Below are 14090 nucleotides of genomic sequence, written 5' to 3'. Positions count from 1 at the left end.
GTGACTGTCATCATTCTTAGGGCCTTAGGAACCCACGATCGCGTCTTCGTCATCATCGCTCATGGCCTCCACCTGGTTGATAGCGCTGTCTTGCTCACCTGCCTGGGCTACTGGGTCGTGGTCAGAAACGTGGATGATGGACTTGCCTTGCACGTGCTTCACGCTTCGCCGCCAGTCTTGCCAATCCTTTTCATCCCGGATCAAGAAGCCAATCAGCATGCTGGGGTCCATCTCCTTTATGTGAAGCCGACGGAGCTTGCGCGTATGGCAAGTATCCACTTCTTCCCGGGTATAGTCGCCGGCGTCTTCATGGTATGGTAGAGCGGGTCTTGTGAAGTGCGGGTCTAGATAGAAGAAGTATAGTCCTTGGACCCCGATGAAGTAGTGAGAAGACGATGGACGACCACTACATCGGCACTGTTAGTGGATAACCAGATGCAATAATTGGCCTCCCAACTTACCCTGCGATACCTATTGACTGCGGCATCTGCAACGATGCGACCAGGGCCTCCCAATAGACCTGTGTGATCTTATCTATGCCTAGTCTTGTGCCTACCAACACAACTGTCGGGTGGAAAGTCTCGCCGTCGGGTTTCGCAATGTTCATGAACTTATCCTCGTAAACATCAGGGCCGTCGCCCGTCGAGTACACACGCAGGCTGGACTCGTTCTCATTCGTCAAGGCTCTAGTGGTTCTCAAGTCAGCTGCGAACGGATCTGCGACGAGGGATCTGGTACGAGAAGCACGCACTGGATGCATCTGGCCGTGGCCGAAGGGCCGAACCATTCACCGGGATATTTCCCACAGGCTGTAGCGCCATGACGCACGAAGTTGTGCAAGGAATATGGCGCCCTCGCATCGTCGGCGAAAAGCTTGATGATTTCCTTTTCTTCGACCTCCCGAGTCTTCGTCCGCCAGTCTATTCATCCATGTCAGCACCATCCACATATGCCCATGTCGCGCTGACGTGACGTACCGCGTCCCAGCCGCTGGATGGCCATGGCGTTTGCGAGCAAGCTTTGGCCTGACCTGATCATACACCCCCATCCGCTATCCGAGGCGAAGCCTGTCGCATCGGAGAGCTGAGTCTTGATGCGCATCGAGAACGAGAAGGGCCGCCAGAGCCTTGGGGTCGTGCGACTTGGCGATGGGCTCAAACTCGGACCGATACGTCATCCATATGCGGGATTCGAAGTCGTCGAGGAACGCGGGCGGCCAGCCTCCATCCATGGGGGCTTCATCGTAGGCGAGTGACGAATCGAGGCTGCTCGATGTCGAATAGGGAGGTGTCTCGGGGAGCTTGACGGCGGTCTCTACGGGCGGCTTGCTGGCCGCCGCCTCGTCTGAAGGCAGTTCGGCATCCGCTGCTGGCGGGACTGTCGGTTTCGGGGAAGCGGAGGACTGGGTTTGGACAATGGCGTTGCCCGTTGTGTTGGGGCTGTTGTTGAGTCGATAAGACGACCCCAGGCACCATACCGGTTGGTCTTTCACTACATCGTTGGTTGGCTCGGGGTCCCAGAACATCTGCACAATCCGACGTCCAACTTCCAGAGTGCTATCCATAGTAGAAGTAGAAATAAATATATTCAAGTTCGTTGGTAGCCAGGGGAATGGAATGGAGTGATGGGGAAGACGATGGTCTCCCTTGGATGGAGGGAAGTCAAAGAGACGTTGCTCGTTATTTAGTTCAGTTGGGCGGAGAGTCGTCCGGGAGACAGGATACGGGGTCGGCGCTCAATCCAGATCTTTTCTGGAGTATGCGAGGGCCTGGAAATATCCGAGCTTTCAAGCAAATGGACATGAACAGCAGCAGGTAGATGTTGAAAGCAGGTGTGATGGGTGAGCAGCTTGTTGGAGGCGGCCACTTACGGCACCGCTGGGCGGATCATCAACGCGGGACGGGGTAGCAGGAAATGGAAAGGGTACCTCCTAGAGAGGGATGGATGTTACTGCTGACTCCTTGTATGGCGTCCCTGGAAGACCTTCCTTGCCCGGGCAACACAAGCTTGTGCAAGCAAAAGAGAAGAGTCACTGTGATTATTACAGGGCACTGGGGTGTTCTTTCTCATGGGCAGTTTGGTTGATGTAGAGATTTGATCGTAACGTGATAAAGGTGAGTGAGTTTCTTGGGCCATGACCAGACGCTCAAGTCCAGTCATCTGCCATAGGTTAGTTGGGGAAGCCGGGGCCTTGTGACGCCAGATCGACTAGGAGCACAGTCAAGTGGAGCCCATGCCCAAATCCATCAGTGATGGGGTACAGTGACTCTACAGTAGGCATCATGCTCGACTTGTTAACCCAAGTAAAGTAGTATGAACTATGAAGCGCATGTCTTGCCTTGCTCATAGGTAGACTTGACAGTCTATATTATTGTGCATGCTGATATTTCGACCACGAGTGGTAGACTGTACTGCCTGGACCTCCGTACAGCTGGCTACTGGGCGGACTGCCCCTCCAAAGCTGCCTAGTACCTACAGTGGAGAGAATGCCGTTATCGATAATAGATAGCTGTGTAGGTGATAACTTGATGACTTCAATGCTGATAGCATCATCGATCCCACCAGCTCTGATGGAGACTCCGTTTCAAGGGAAGAGAGAAAGCCATTCAACTCTGGTGTAGGTTACTTAAGTTATCCTCTCAAAAGGCCCCTTTGCCGAGGACTTGAACAAAGGCCTTTGATGGGCTGTTCGTCTATGCACTGATTGTACAGGACGTACAGTACCGTACAAGCTTGTTAGCAGGTTCGGTCGGTTGACTCATACCAGACCTAAAAGTAAAGTGGAAGCAGAATCGAATAGTCTTGCCTGCCTCGACAATCCGACCCAATCAGGTGGCGTCCTACCCACATGCACCTAACTACCTATTGCTTGGAACTGAACTTCCGCCACACACACAAGTGACACAACTCACTCCCTCATCTGTTTGGTTTGGAGTTCCGCCGTATCAGACAAAGACACAGCACATCCAGTTTTAGAATCGCTCAACTGTATCAAATTCCCACCCGACCTATCTCAATAGCATCAGCCACTATGGCCAGAAGAAAACCCCCGAAGAAGTCAACTCAAGCACCCCCTGGCCAAGGCCCGTCCTCTGGGCCTAGAGGCCGTGGTCCTCGACGTGATCCCTTGTTGGACGTGATACAGTCTAGTACACCCGTCTTCAGAGGTCCTAATCGTGGTATGGCCTCATCGCCCGCCTGTCTCGGCTGTTAATCCTCCACAAGATGCTTACACACGTGCCAGGACCACATACTTTGGCCGACGAGGCTAGGAGCACGGCTCAGAGACGCCGCGGCGGCCCAGCTCAAGATGGCAAGTTGCGATACAATCCCGTCAAGTTTGTCAGTGCTGGCTATATGAACCCATCAGACGAACTTAAGGTGTTGCAGGACGAGGACAAGCAAATTGCCCCAGCAGAGGTGACGCCAGTGGATTCAAATGCTGCCGAGGCCCACGTCCCGGATGACACCATGGCAATAGATGTGCATCCTGACGATGCTGTAATCGCAAGCCCCGCCGACGGGGAGAGAGCGCAATGATGTCAATGTTGACGTTGACGCCGACGATGTAGCCCCAAACCCGGATACTACTGCAGCGGACGCCCACCCATCTGCTGCACCATCACCCCCGTTATTTGTAATCGACACAGCGGGAGACAAGACACTACGACAGAAATATACAAGGGTTCCTATCCAAATACAGGATGAGAGCGTTCACAGCTCTGTTCACGATTCAGACTCCAGCGAAGAAGTCATACTCTTCAAGGGTCGCAATCCGTCACGCCATTCCACAGCGCCGGCCACGCGCTCTACTAATACTCCCAAGCCGGACAGTGATTTCATGCAGCTTGGCCAAATGAATACCGAGATCAAGGTGGTAGAGGAGACGATGCAGGCCGCCGCTCACAAGGCTAGTCTATTGAGTGCCGACGTTGACGTCTACAAGACCACCGTCACCGAACAACCTCCAGCAAACAAGGAAATAGTGGATGACCAGCGATTTGAAAACCTCCTAAGTGGAACGCATTCTGATGAGAAAGCTGCGATGATTGCAGATTACATCGCCAACATGGGGGAGAATGAAGAAGACGATGACGACGAGCTTGATCAACACCCTGGTCTTGCTTCGCATGCTTTCCATCTACTCCGTGATATCGGGGGTACCGATAGCGACGGGCTCCCGGAAGGATTATTGTGCGAAGATAGCATCGATGAGTCTGGTGAACAGCCTAATGGCAGTGATGGTCCAGATGCCCAGCGAGCTGCTTCGCAGGGTCAAGATGAGCGACTGGCACGAATGCTAGCGAAGCAGGAGCAAGTGGGACTTGGTGGTGGTGAGATCTTCCTCTACGATGGCACGGGATCTGGGGACGATGATGGGGACGATGATGGGGACGAATGGAATATAGCCCCCAAGACCACGCCACGCCGCAAGAAGAAGGGTTCTTCCAAGACGGCTAAGATTATCCAGAAGAAGGGCCAATTTCCAAGTGCTTCCAAGATGGCCGAGGCCTTTGACGAACTCGACCTGATGGACTGGCACCGCCCCTCGCTTCACAACTACAACAAACGTTCGCAAGTGCCTTATGTATCCGACTCGGAGCTGGAGGAAGCGATGAATGCATCATCCCAAAAGGATCGTTTGAAGAAGGCAGACAAGAAGAAACAGCGGGAAGCCCTTCGTGCACAAGGGCTATTGGGCAAGAGCGTTAATCCAGAAGATTCACGTATCAAGTATCCTGGAGGCATGACCAAGGACGATCTTGTGTATGAGCTGGAGCAGTTCATCCTCGGCGACGATGAGCAGTAAGTGCATCGACCATCCCTTAAACTTTACCACCTCAACATATTGATGACTAACAACTATACAGGCTGAGTCTTCCCCCGCTGGATAAGCATTCGCGGCGATGCATTCACCAGGTGGCGTCAAAACTCAAGATTAAGTCACAGTCCGCAGGCAAAGGTGTCGGCCGTTATCCTGTCCTGTATCGAACCAAGGGCACTGTCAGCTACGACGAGCGTGGTTTCACCTCGGCTACTCGCTATCTGCGCCAAAGCTACTATCCCCGAGTCGATATTGACGAGGAAGTGGTCAAGGAATACAAGGCTCTTCGCCGCAAGGATCCCAATGTCAAGCGTGGTCATGCTGCTACCAGTTACCGAGAGGGAGAGGTTGTGGGCCAGCATGCTTCCGAGTTGGCATCTGACAACAAGGGCCGAATGCTGCTCGAAAAGATGGGCTGGTCCAAGGGCATGGCCCTCGGCACAACCGATAACAAGGGCATCATGGTACCTATCGTACACGTCGTCAAGAAGACCAAGGCTGGCCTGGGCGAATCCTGAGTAGAGCGACCTCAACATTAGTTGCACTGTACAGTAAACATGAAATATGCTTGAATGAGCTGCCTAGAAGCGGATGGAGTCCTACAGAGCGACATATCGTTTTGGTGTAGGATGCACCGCATTCATTCGTAGAAGCAAACTGTAATAGCTATATCTGCGCCGCATTTCATGCCACCGAGTTAAGCGAATATGGTGAGGCATGTACCAGGCAACTTCATGATGCCAGTATCACAACAAGTTATTGACGATCCGGATTCTTAGCCAGCTGACTGAAACAGAACCCGATCAAACCACATAAAATGCATCCCGTCACTCTCTATGCCTTCGCTGAACGGGTAGAACGAGGGGAAATTAGACAACGTTAAGTAACTAACCCAATAATCCAGTGTTAAGCCCTTTGCTGCTGGCGATCCGCGATCCGGGTAAGACCATATAACGGACCGTGAGGACTACAAAAATAGATATTGAATGACATACACCGGGCCGAGATACCATTGACAAACGATATATTGATTTTGCACCAGCTAGTAGACCAGGCAAACGTGGGTAAAGGTGGTTGTAATTCACAGGCAAAAGAGGCACCGAAGTTTGTTCATTGTTGAGTATCATTCCGGGGAACCCTATCGGGAAATCTGTATTGTACAACCGCAGAACCCCATACCGTAATGCAGAGGCAAATCGCCTCCGAAAATCAAAGCCATCCGTAACGCATTATTGAGACTCCAGATCGATGTCAATTCATCAGAATCCATGTGTCGAAGCTTGAACCCCTTGGCCAAGCCTCATCATGATGCCAAGCAAGCTGTGTAAAAAAGGACCCCAAACCCAAGACAAAAAACACCCTAGACAACCGCAGAAACCGAGAAATCCAAGCACCACTTATTTCGTGGATGAGGAGTACTTGGTAACGGCCTTGGTGCCCTCAGAGACGGCGTGCTTGGCCAGCTCACCGGGGAGGATGAGGCGGACCGAGGTCTGGATCTCTCGGGAGGAGATGGTGGACTTCTTGTTGTACGCAGCGAGCTTGCTAGCCTCAGTTGCGACGCGCTCGAAGATGTCTGTAGAGAAAGGTGTATTAGAATGCGATGTTCGAGAAGTACGGCGCGCTGGAGCGCGACTGGAGTAGGGAGCTTACCGTTGACGAAGGAGTTGAGGATAGACATGGCGCGGTTGGAGATACCGGTGTCGGGGTGGACCTGCTTCAGGACTGGAAATGGAAGTTAGCAAGTGAGTTGCGAGTGTAGGAGGGCCCACATGACACGTAAACGCGACGCGATTCCGGGTGGGAAAGAAAGCGCGCCGAGGTAGCGGTCAAGTGGGATTTGAAGATGCGAAAACATACCCTTGTAGATGTAGGGAGAGTAGGTCTCCTTGCGGGTCTTGGTGCGCTTCTTCTTCTCGCCAGTGGCGGCGGTCTTCTTGCCGGCATCCTTCTTCTCGGGAGCCTTGGAAGCAGTGGCAGGTGCCTTGGAGGCGGGCTTCTTGTCAGCGGCCTTGGGAGGCATATTGAGATTGGTTGGTTGTGTTGGTTGGGTGAAAAAAAGGTGAGTTGGTGTAGTTTGATGGATTGAGAATCCAAAAGCTGTTGCTGGCTTGTTGTGAGGTTGGAAAGATGGGTTGTGGTTGATGGGAAGTCAAGAGTTGTGGATTGGAGGGATGAATGGGGGATGAAGGTCCTTTTGTAGCTGGCAGCGAAAGACACTAGCGTGGTTACTGATTGAACACCACAATTCGGAGGCAGAGATGGCCTGGCTTTCAGAGCCACACACCCCCAGCGCGACGGTAAGGTAGCCAAAAGGTGAAACCCCACCCGCTCAAATCAACCATTAACGATGGAACCCATTTTTTTCTACCCTGAACTGCTTTAATTAATCAACTGGTTGGTCGGTTTTCCATCCCAGCCCACCGCATTATTGGCACAAAGACACCGACGCGCTTTGCAGGCCCCAGAAGCGCGTCAACTTCCCTTCCCTTCCATTATTCCCCTGCGATCAATCATCCATCCATCTCCTCCCCCTTGTCGCCAGGAACACGCCATCTCCATGAGGCAAGAATCGGGTCCGGAACCTATTATCGTAGCAATCCAGCCAATCAAATAATTCCGTCTCGCTGCATTTCCGCATACTTGATCTGCATACAGACAACTAGCTCTGAGGCTGCATCACAGCCTGATCCGTCTCCTCTGTCCTGGGCGGTGGATCACATTCCTGTCGTGGAGAGCCAGTGGCCCCCACCCACACGACTGCCAGCTCCATCCTATGCCACCTGTATCACATGACCCTGACACCGACGGGTGCGTCTAGATTTCCACTTTGGTCACGAAAATGAAGCTATCACCAGATCTTCCCCGCGGCTGGCAGTTTCCGGGGCCGATGTTTGATAGATTTACCCCAGAGTTCGGCCCGGAGCCGTGTCGCAAGTGGCTTCTGGCAAGGCTGATACCGCAGATCTGTATATCACATGCATATTCTGAACCCCAGATGGGCAAAAATTCAAGAACCTGGTGCTATACCTATGTATTTCATATGTAATTTCACTATATACCTTAACAACTAACATGCAATACCAGACTCTGGGTAAAAATGGGCCTTCATAAGCCCTGACTGGACCTCAAGTAACTTCACCATTTAAAACGGTTCAAGAAGTTGGGTTCAGGAAGCATATGAACCCTCAAATCAAAAGATCTGGACCATGCAGGAAGACCTAACATAGAATAAAATCAATTCAATATGACTTGGGTATCATGAGTCAATCCGGTTGACACAAAACGCAGTATCGGATCAGCCGGAGGGCCAGATCAAACGGCAAAATCCTCCAGTCGGATTCGAATCACTCAGCTGGACCAGTCAGACTGGAGTGAGAAATCCCAAGCGTTCCGTAGTGCCCAGATCAGACAAGCCCGAGGAAAATCCAGCAATTCGAGACAAAAATTCGACCATAGACACCAGTAGGCAATCAGTCGAGCAGTTGGGTGTCTGGTTTGAAAAGAGGTGAGCCTTGGGGGAAAGATTCAGCACCAGGCGTGGGCGATGGGCGATAGACATTCAGCGAGTGATTTGACCCGATGAGACTGATCCGACGCGAAGAGGACAACAAATCGACCAGAGGGGGGAAAGCGTCCGCGAGGACGCGGCGGGAAGTAGAAAGAACGAGGGAAAGGGCCAGGTCTCCATGGGGTGGGTGCCTCGCTATCTATGTAACATTATTATTATTCCAATCAGGTGGGATCAGGTAGTGTGTCCATGCCAGAATGGATGCCTGGGTAGGGGGAAATGCGATTATTTGATTGGTCGGGTGCGGGGCGCGGCAGTGTGTTAGTGTCTTAGTACAATGCAATCAAGGCATTCAATCGATGGCTGCAAGCAAGCAGTTTATCGGCTCGGTTCCCAGAGCCATGTAGGTTAGGCGGTAGGCGGCGGCTGCACTCTGCTGCAGGATGGCCTTGAAGAGTGGGGAGGACCTTGACCGGGCCAGTTGATTTTCCCGGCTTTGTTATTTTTCGGCGTTCATGTTTTTTCTAAGCACACCCAGCAGCCCAGGCGCGCGATTTCCATTTCTGGGCCCAAAGCGGACTAGCCCCAGCCATGAGGCAGCTCAACCCGGCCACCGCCTGGCGGTGGTTGTAACTCTGTAACTCAGATCAGTGCCACAACCCACTTGGCCCCAGCTTCCCCCTTCCCTTTCGCCTGTTGGTCTTTTTGGTGATTTCGTGATCCGGCTGCTTGACGCGACCAGTACTTAAGCAGCTATCCCCCACTGAACTTCACCAATACTTCCCACTCCATCTCATCTCAACAACAACAACAACCACCACCACTTTCCACCTTCAACCACTTCTTTAGATCTTTTTCGATCTTCAGTCCTCGGACATCCGTCAATCAACTCCCTTTTTCCACCAACCCCAACTACATCCATCAAAATGACTGGAGGCGGCAAGTCCGGCGGCAAGGCCAGCGGTTCCAAGAACGCTCAATCGTAAGTATATTCCCGTCTTCAGCCCGCCTACCCTTGGGTCGCGCTTCTTCGGCTTGGATCTCCATCCTTGGTCGCATCAGAACGCGTCTTCCACTTCAAGGCGTGCCCGTTCTCTTCACCTACATGGATTCTAACGTGGCTTCCTTCAATAGCCGTTCATCCAAGGCTGGTCTGGCTTTCCCCGTCGGTCGTGTCCACCGTCTGCTCCGAAAGGGCAACTACGCCCAGCGTGTCGGTGCTGGTGCTCCCGTTTACCTGGCTGCCGTCCTTGAGTACCTCGCTGCCGAGATTCTCGAGTTGGCCGGTAACGCTGCCCGCGACAACAAGAAGACCCGTATCATCCCCGCCATCTTCAGCTCGCCATCCGCAACGATGAGGAGTTGAACAAGCTTCTCGGCCACGTCACCATTGCCCAAGGTGGTGTTCTCCCCAACATTCACCAAAGTGAGTATCCCTACATTGCACGCTCCCGCCAAGCAGCAGCCATATTAATTCGTCATCTTCTAGACCTCCTGCCCAAGAAGACTGGCAAGCCTGGCAAGAACGCCGGCAGCCAAGAGTTGTAATTGGGTTTTGCGCTTGGTTTTCTGTGTTTTCTGCTTTGCAGTTTGGGACGCTTTTCATGAACAACGGGGTCACGGCAGGTCAAGGTTTGCTTTTTATGCGAATGGGTTGTACATTACAGACATAATCCGTCTGGGAAACGTCCATTAGGGATATGGACTTGAAATGAGAACTTTCTGAACAAACACTTGCTATTGCCTTCTTGCTACAACAGTGACTCGTCTTCCACTTGTATGTTATGAAAACTCTCAACTTGGTCCGTAATTATTCATGTTCTTGGCAATTCGGCATCCTTGCTATCTTGCGCGCTCGCCTCGTCATGCTGGTTTGGCGGCGTTTTGCTTGTGGTATCCAACCCACGAGCTTGCATCGATACTTCACTATCGTGTTGTATGCTACCGCGAAACTACGGCACGTAGAGTAACTCGATATTTCAGACTCGTGGGTCACACTAGCGAACGAAGTCGAGGAGCCCGGAGATGTTGGTTGCAACTTTTGTTGATATCTATGCGCAGATTACAGGGTCTATGTACAGTTTGCTGCCTCCTAGGCTGGTGCAAATCATTGCAATTGATCAAAACTTCAAGTCGGGCGGGGCTGGTGGAAATGTTAGTCGACTTTGTTCATGTCTGTCACAGCCGAAAGAGACAGGTAGAGACTGATACTTACGAGCTGTAGAGTGTACGGGTAGGTTTCGCTCGTACTTGGAACCTGTGTATCTCGTTAGCCTGGCATTCCCCCAAGCCGCCTTTTCCCGGCACGTAGAATCTGAGCATACCTCCAGGGGCGGTTGGGGAGGTGTAAGGATCGGGGTGCTTCCACTCCTGCAGCAGCTTCTCCGTCTCGGAGAGTAACGCCTTATTGATGTACCAGGTATTCTATCAGCTTTCCATTGTCTCCATCACGGCTGCCACGATAGCCGGCCCAAGCAAGGCCTCAATGGCTTGACCAAGTATGGAAGGGAATGGAGGTAGCGTACCCGTCGTTTCCGTATGTCTGTGACGTTGCGGTTTGCCTCAAAGAGCGATCGGATGTAGAGGGCTTGCCCTCGCCACAAGTGCCGGTGGACGGCCCAGTCGAGCGACAGCTTCAGAGAGCGTCGGTAGAGCGACCTGCGGACACGATGCTTGGTCAGAAACTTTTCCGCACATGCACACTGGAGATGCGGCAGATGAGCTCACAGTGCGGCCTGTCTCGCAGACATGTTGGCCAAGGAAAAGGTGTGAATTAGCCCTTTTGTTTCCTCCCGATGCGATGCCAACCCGGACTGGACAGGGCGTTGTTTCGTTGACGAGGAATTGGCGCTCGATTGAACACTGTAGAATTCCGCATCCGAGCTCGGCACGTTCGAAGAGGAGTGGAGTGTGTAGGTGGTCGCGGTCAATCGGACTCGCGATGGTTTGGCTGGCGGCTTGGAGATAGATTCACAATGTTGCAAGCTCGAGGTGGGCTTGAGCCAATTGAGAGTTGGATGCCTGAGGCAACAAATCAGAGCACACAGAATGGAGCTTGGGCTTGATTTGTTCCCTCGCAAGTTGATTGGCCAGCCTCGGGCGCTGGTTCCGCTCCGTTACTGGACCTGAGGTTGCCGGCTGGCTGTCAGGTACCTCGCCCAGCGGGTCATGTATCTTTCGGAGAGCAAGCACTGACGTTGCCCACCGTCCACCGTTTTGAACCGTAAAGACTTGCCGCAACGCTGTGGACTGCAGCCAGCCAGTCCCGTGACTTGTTCAGCTGGCACGCTAGGTCCAATCTCCAGCCTTCCCTTTCCGTGCCTGCTGGCCCATTCATGCCTGCTAGCACATAATGCTCCTCCGTTCGGCATGGGCGGGAGAAATCGGTACGTCACTCACTCCTGGGGTTGCCGGCTAATGTCTTCACAGCTGTGCTTTTCCTTGCCTTTTTTTCCCCCTGCCAGCCTGCCTACCTGTAGCAGCTGGTAGCAGGACAAATCGCCAAGCTCCCCTGCCCCCCCCTGTCGGAAACACGGGTGTTGCATTTGCAGCTTTTTTTAGAGCTTCTCCAATTCGACTTATCCAACCGTTTTTGCTTGTTTCTTGCGTCAATAAATCTCTCTCTCTCTCTCTCTCTCTCTCCAATATATCCTAACATCGCTTCCCGGGTGACTCTTTCGCACACTCAACTGTGCCGGTCCATTTCTTAGACATACTCTGCTCCCTGCTTCCTTTGCGACAGGTCGGAGTCTTCCTGTTTGATCCTTTCCTCGGTTATTAAAGAAGAAAAACTAAAAACATCCACGTCACAACTACAAGTCTACCATCATGTTTTCTCGAAGGCTACTCACCGCGGCGCGCATTGCGCAATTACGACGCCCTATGCAGCAGCCCCTGCGAGGCGTTCCCTTGCCCACCATGATGAACCAAGTGCGCACCTACGCCGATACTCTCGTTAAAGTCCCTCAGATGGCCGAGTCCATTTCCGAGGGTACCTTGAAGCAGTGGAACAAGCAGATTGGCGACTACGTTGAGGCAGACGAGGAGATTGCGACCATCGAGACAGACAAGGCAAGCATGCACCCGCCTGGAAGGCCGTGCTAGGCCGCACGGCTCTTCCGGCTATGACCGTTCACTAACAAGCGCCCTCCAGATCGACGTTGCCGTCAATGCGCCCGAGGCTGGTGTTATCAAGGAGCTCATGGCCAATGAGGAAGACACCGTCACCGTCGGCCAGGAGATTGCCAAGATCGAGGCCGGCGCTGCCCCGGAAGGCGGCAACAAGGACGAGTCCAAGGAGGCCCCCAAGGAGGAGACCGCTTCCACCGATGCCAAACCCGCCGAGCCTACGGAGGAGAACAAGCCCGAGCCCAAGCAAGAGTCCAAGCCCGAGTCTTCAAAACCTGCGCCCCCGCCAGAGCCCAAGAAGGAGACTCCTCCCCCTAAGCAGTCCTCGCAACCGGCCAAGGATTCGTCCAGCGCCGGCCCTACTCTGGGCAGCCGCGAAGAGCGTCGAGTATGTGAAACCACCGGCTCCTGATGAAGCGGTTTCGACCAAGTACTCTAACCAGCCATAACCAATATAGGTCAAGATGAACCGCATGCGTCTCCGAATCGCCGAGCGTCTCAAGCAGTCTCAGAACACCGCCGCCTCTCTTACTACCTTCAACGAGGTCGACATGTCTTCCTTGATGGACTTCCGAAAGCTCTACAAGGACGAGATCCTGAAGAAGCAGGGCGTCAAGCTGGGCTTCATGAGCGCCTTCGCCCGTGCTTGCGTCTTGGCCATGCGCGATATCCCCGTCATCAACGCTTCCATCGAGGGCGAGAATGGTGGTGACACCATTGTTTACCGAGACTACGTCGATCTCAGCGTTGCGGTTGCCACTGAGAAGGGCCTGGTTACCCCCGTTGTGCGCAACGTCGAGGGCATGGACATGGTCAACATTGAGAAGTCCATTGCCGACCTTGGCAAGAAGGTGCGCATTCCTACAATTATACTTCCTGCTTGTCTACATAGTCAGCTAACCATGTCTCCTTGCTAGGCACGTGATAACAAGCTCACGATCGAGGATATGGCCGGTGGCACCTTCACCATCAGCAACGGCGGCGTTTTCGGGTCGCTGATGGGCACGCCCATCATCAACCTTCCCCAGACTGCTGTGCTGGGTCTCCACGCCATCAAGGACAAACCGGTCGCCATCAACGGCAAGATCGAGATCCGACCCATGATGTACCTGGCTCTCACCTATGACCACCGCCTGCTCGATGGACGGGAAGCTGTTCAGTTCCTGGTGAAGATCAAGGAGTACATTGAGGACCCGAGACGGATGCTGTTGTAGATGGGGATGTTGTGCGTAATGGCATAATTTCTATGCAGGTGTAATGAAGCGTTGGCATGCATTCTTGGGCGGGTGGAAAGGCTTTGTCTATAGTGTACAATACAGACGTTTGCATCACAGGGCGCAATAATTAGACTCGGATTGTTTTCTTCCTAACCTATTAAACTTGAGAATCGATCCGTGTTTTGTTTATACTTCGGGATGCCCAGGGCGGATTGACTGTTGTAACCGATCCGACGCATGCGAGACTGCGATGCACACACACTTAAGCATATCTATACACTGACAACGCGTATGTATACAGGGGGAGATGGAGCTTGAGCGACTTTACCGGAGCGAATATGGAATGGAGTCACATGATCCGATTTCTGGTCTATTCATGGCGAGGCTAGGCTTTGCCCCTCAGCCTTGT

At 52.9% G+C, this 14090-nt stretch overlaps 7 protein-coding genes across 7 annotated transcripts; 3 read left to right on the top strand and 4 right to left on the bottom strand.

Moving 5' to 3' along the window:
* Window positions 1-24: 24 nt before the first annotated feature.
* Window positions 25-1002, bottom strand: PG994_005892 (cysteine protease ATG4; the record flags this gene model as incomplete). The annotated part of the gene is made up of 4 exons (XM_066857301.1): window positions 25-406; window positions 462-686; window positions 752-920; window positions 978-1002. The coding sequence occupies 4 exons, from the start codon at window positions 1000-1002 to the stop codon at window positions 25-27; spliced, it is 801 nt and encodes a 266-aa protein (XP_066716570.1).
* Window positions 1003-1051: 49 nt separating this feature from the next.
* PG994_005891 (uncharacterized protein) lies at window positions 1052-1564 on the bottom strand (the record flags this gene model as incomplete). The annotated part of the gene is made up of 1 exon (XM_066857300.1): window positions 1052-1564. The coding sequence occupies one exon, from the start codon at window positions 1562-1564 to the stop codon at window positions 1052-1054; it is 513 nt and encodes a 170-aa protein (XP_066716569.1).
* Window positions 1565-3031: 1467 nt separating this feature from the next.
* PG994_005890 (G-patch domain-containing protein) lies at window positions 3032-5343 on the top strand (the record flags this gene model as incomplete). The annotated part of the gene is made up of 4 exons (XM_066857299.1): window positions 3032-3167; window positions 3245-3501; window positions 3533-4806; window positions 4872-5343. The coding sequence occupies 4 exons, from the start codon at window positions 3032-3034 to the stop codon at window positions 5341-5343; spliced, it is 2139 nt and encodes a 712-aa protein (XP_066716568.1).
* Window positions 5344-6222: 879 nt separating this feature from the next.
* Window positions 6223-6848, bottom strand: PG994_005889 (histone H2B; the record flags this gene model as incomplete). The annotated part of the gene is made up of 3 exons (XM_066857298.1): window positions 6223-6401; window positions 6479-6550; window positions 6686-6848. 3 exons carry the CDS (start codon window positions 6846-6848, stop codon window positions 6223-6225), a joined length of 414 nt encoding a protein of 137 aa, XP_066716567.1.
* Window positions 6849-9262: 2414 nt separating this feature from the next.
* On the top strand, window positions 9263-10074 carry PG994_005888 (histone H2A; the record flags this gene model as incomplete). The annotated part of the gene is made up of 4 exons (XM_066857297.1): window positions 9263-9318; window positions 9471-9622; window positions 9646-9762; window positions 9826-10074. The coding sequence occupies 4 exons, from the start codon at window positions 9263-9265 to the stop codon at window positions 9882-9884; spliced, it is 384 nt and encodes a 127-aa protein (XP_066716566.1). The 3' UTR covers window positions 9885-10074.
* Window positions 10075-10456: 382 nt separating this feature from the next.
* PG994_005887 (uncharacterized protein) lies at window positions 10457-11038 on the bottom strand (the record flags this gene model as incomplete). The annotated part of the gene is made up of 4 exons (XM_066857296.1): window positions 10457-10479; window positions 10552-10593; window positions 10661-10760; window positions 10832-11038. Coding segments are annotated over 4 exons (372 nt in total), but the record flags the coding sequence as incomplete, so codon positions are not given.
* Window positions 11039-12164: 1126 nt separating this feature from the next.
* Window positions 12165-13678, top strand: PG994_005886 (2-oxoacid dehydrogenase acyltransferase; the record flags this gene model as incomplete). The annotated part of the gene is made up of 4 exons (XM_066857295.1): window positions 12165-12407; window positions 12490-12852; window positions 12923-13315; window positions 13382-13678. 4 exons carry the CDS (start codon window positions 12165-12167, stop codon window positions 13676-13678), a joined length of 1296 nt encoding a protein of 431 aa, XP_066716564.1.
* Between the last annotated feature and the right edge of the window lie 412 nt (window positions 13679-14090).

The sequence above is a fragment of the Apiospora phragmitis genome, assembly GCF_038363925.1.
Source record: "Apiospora phragmitis strain CBS 135458 chromosome Unknown utg000006l:1.0-5683423.0:1.0-5690449.0, whole genome shotgun sequence".
Lineage (NCBI taxonomy): Eukaryota > Fungi > Ascomycota > Sordariomycetes > Amphisphaeriales > Apiosporaceae > Apiospora > Apiospora phragmitis.
The sequence above is the reverse complement of the archived record's forward strand: the minus strand, read 5'-3'. Positions and strand labels throughout refer to the sequence as shown.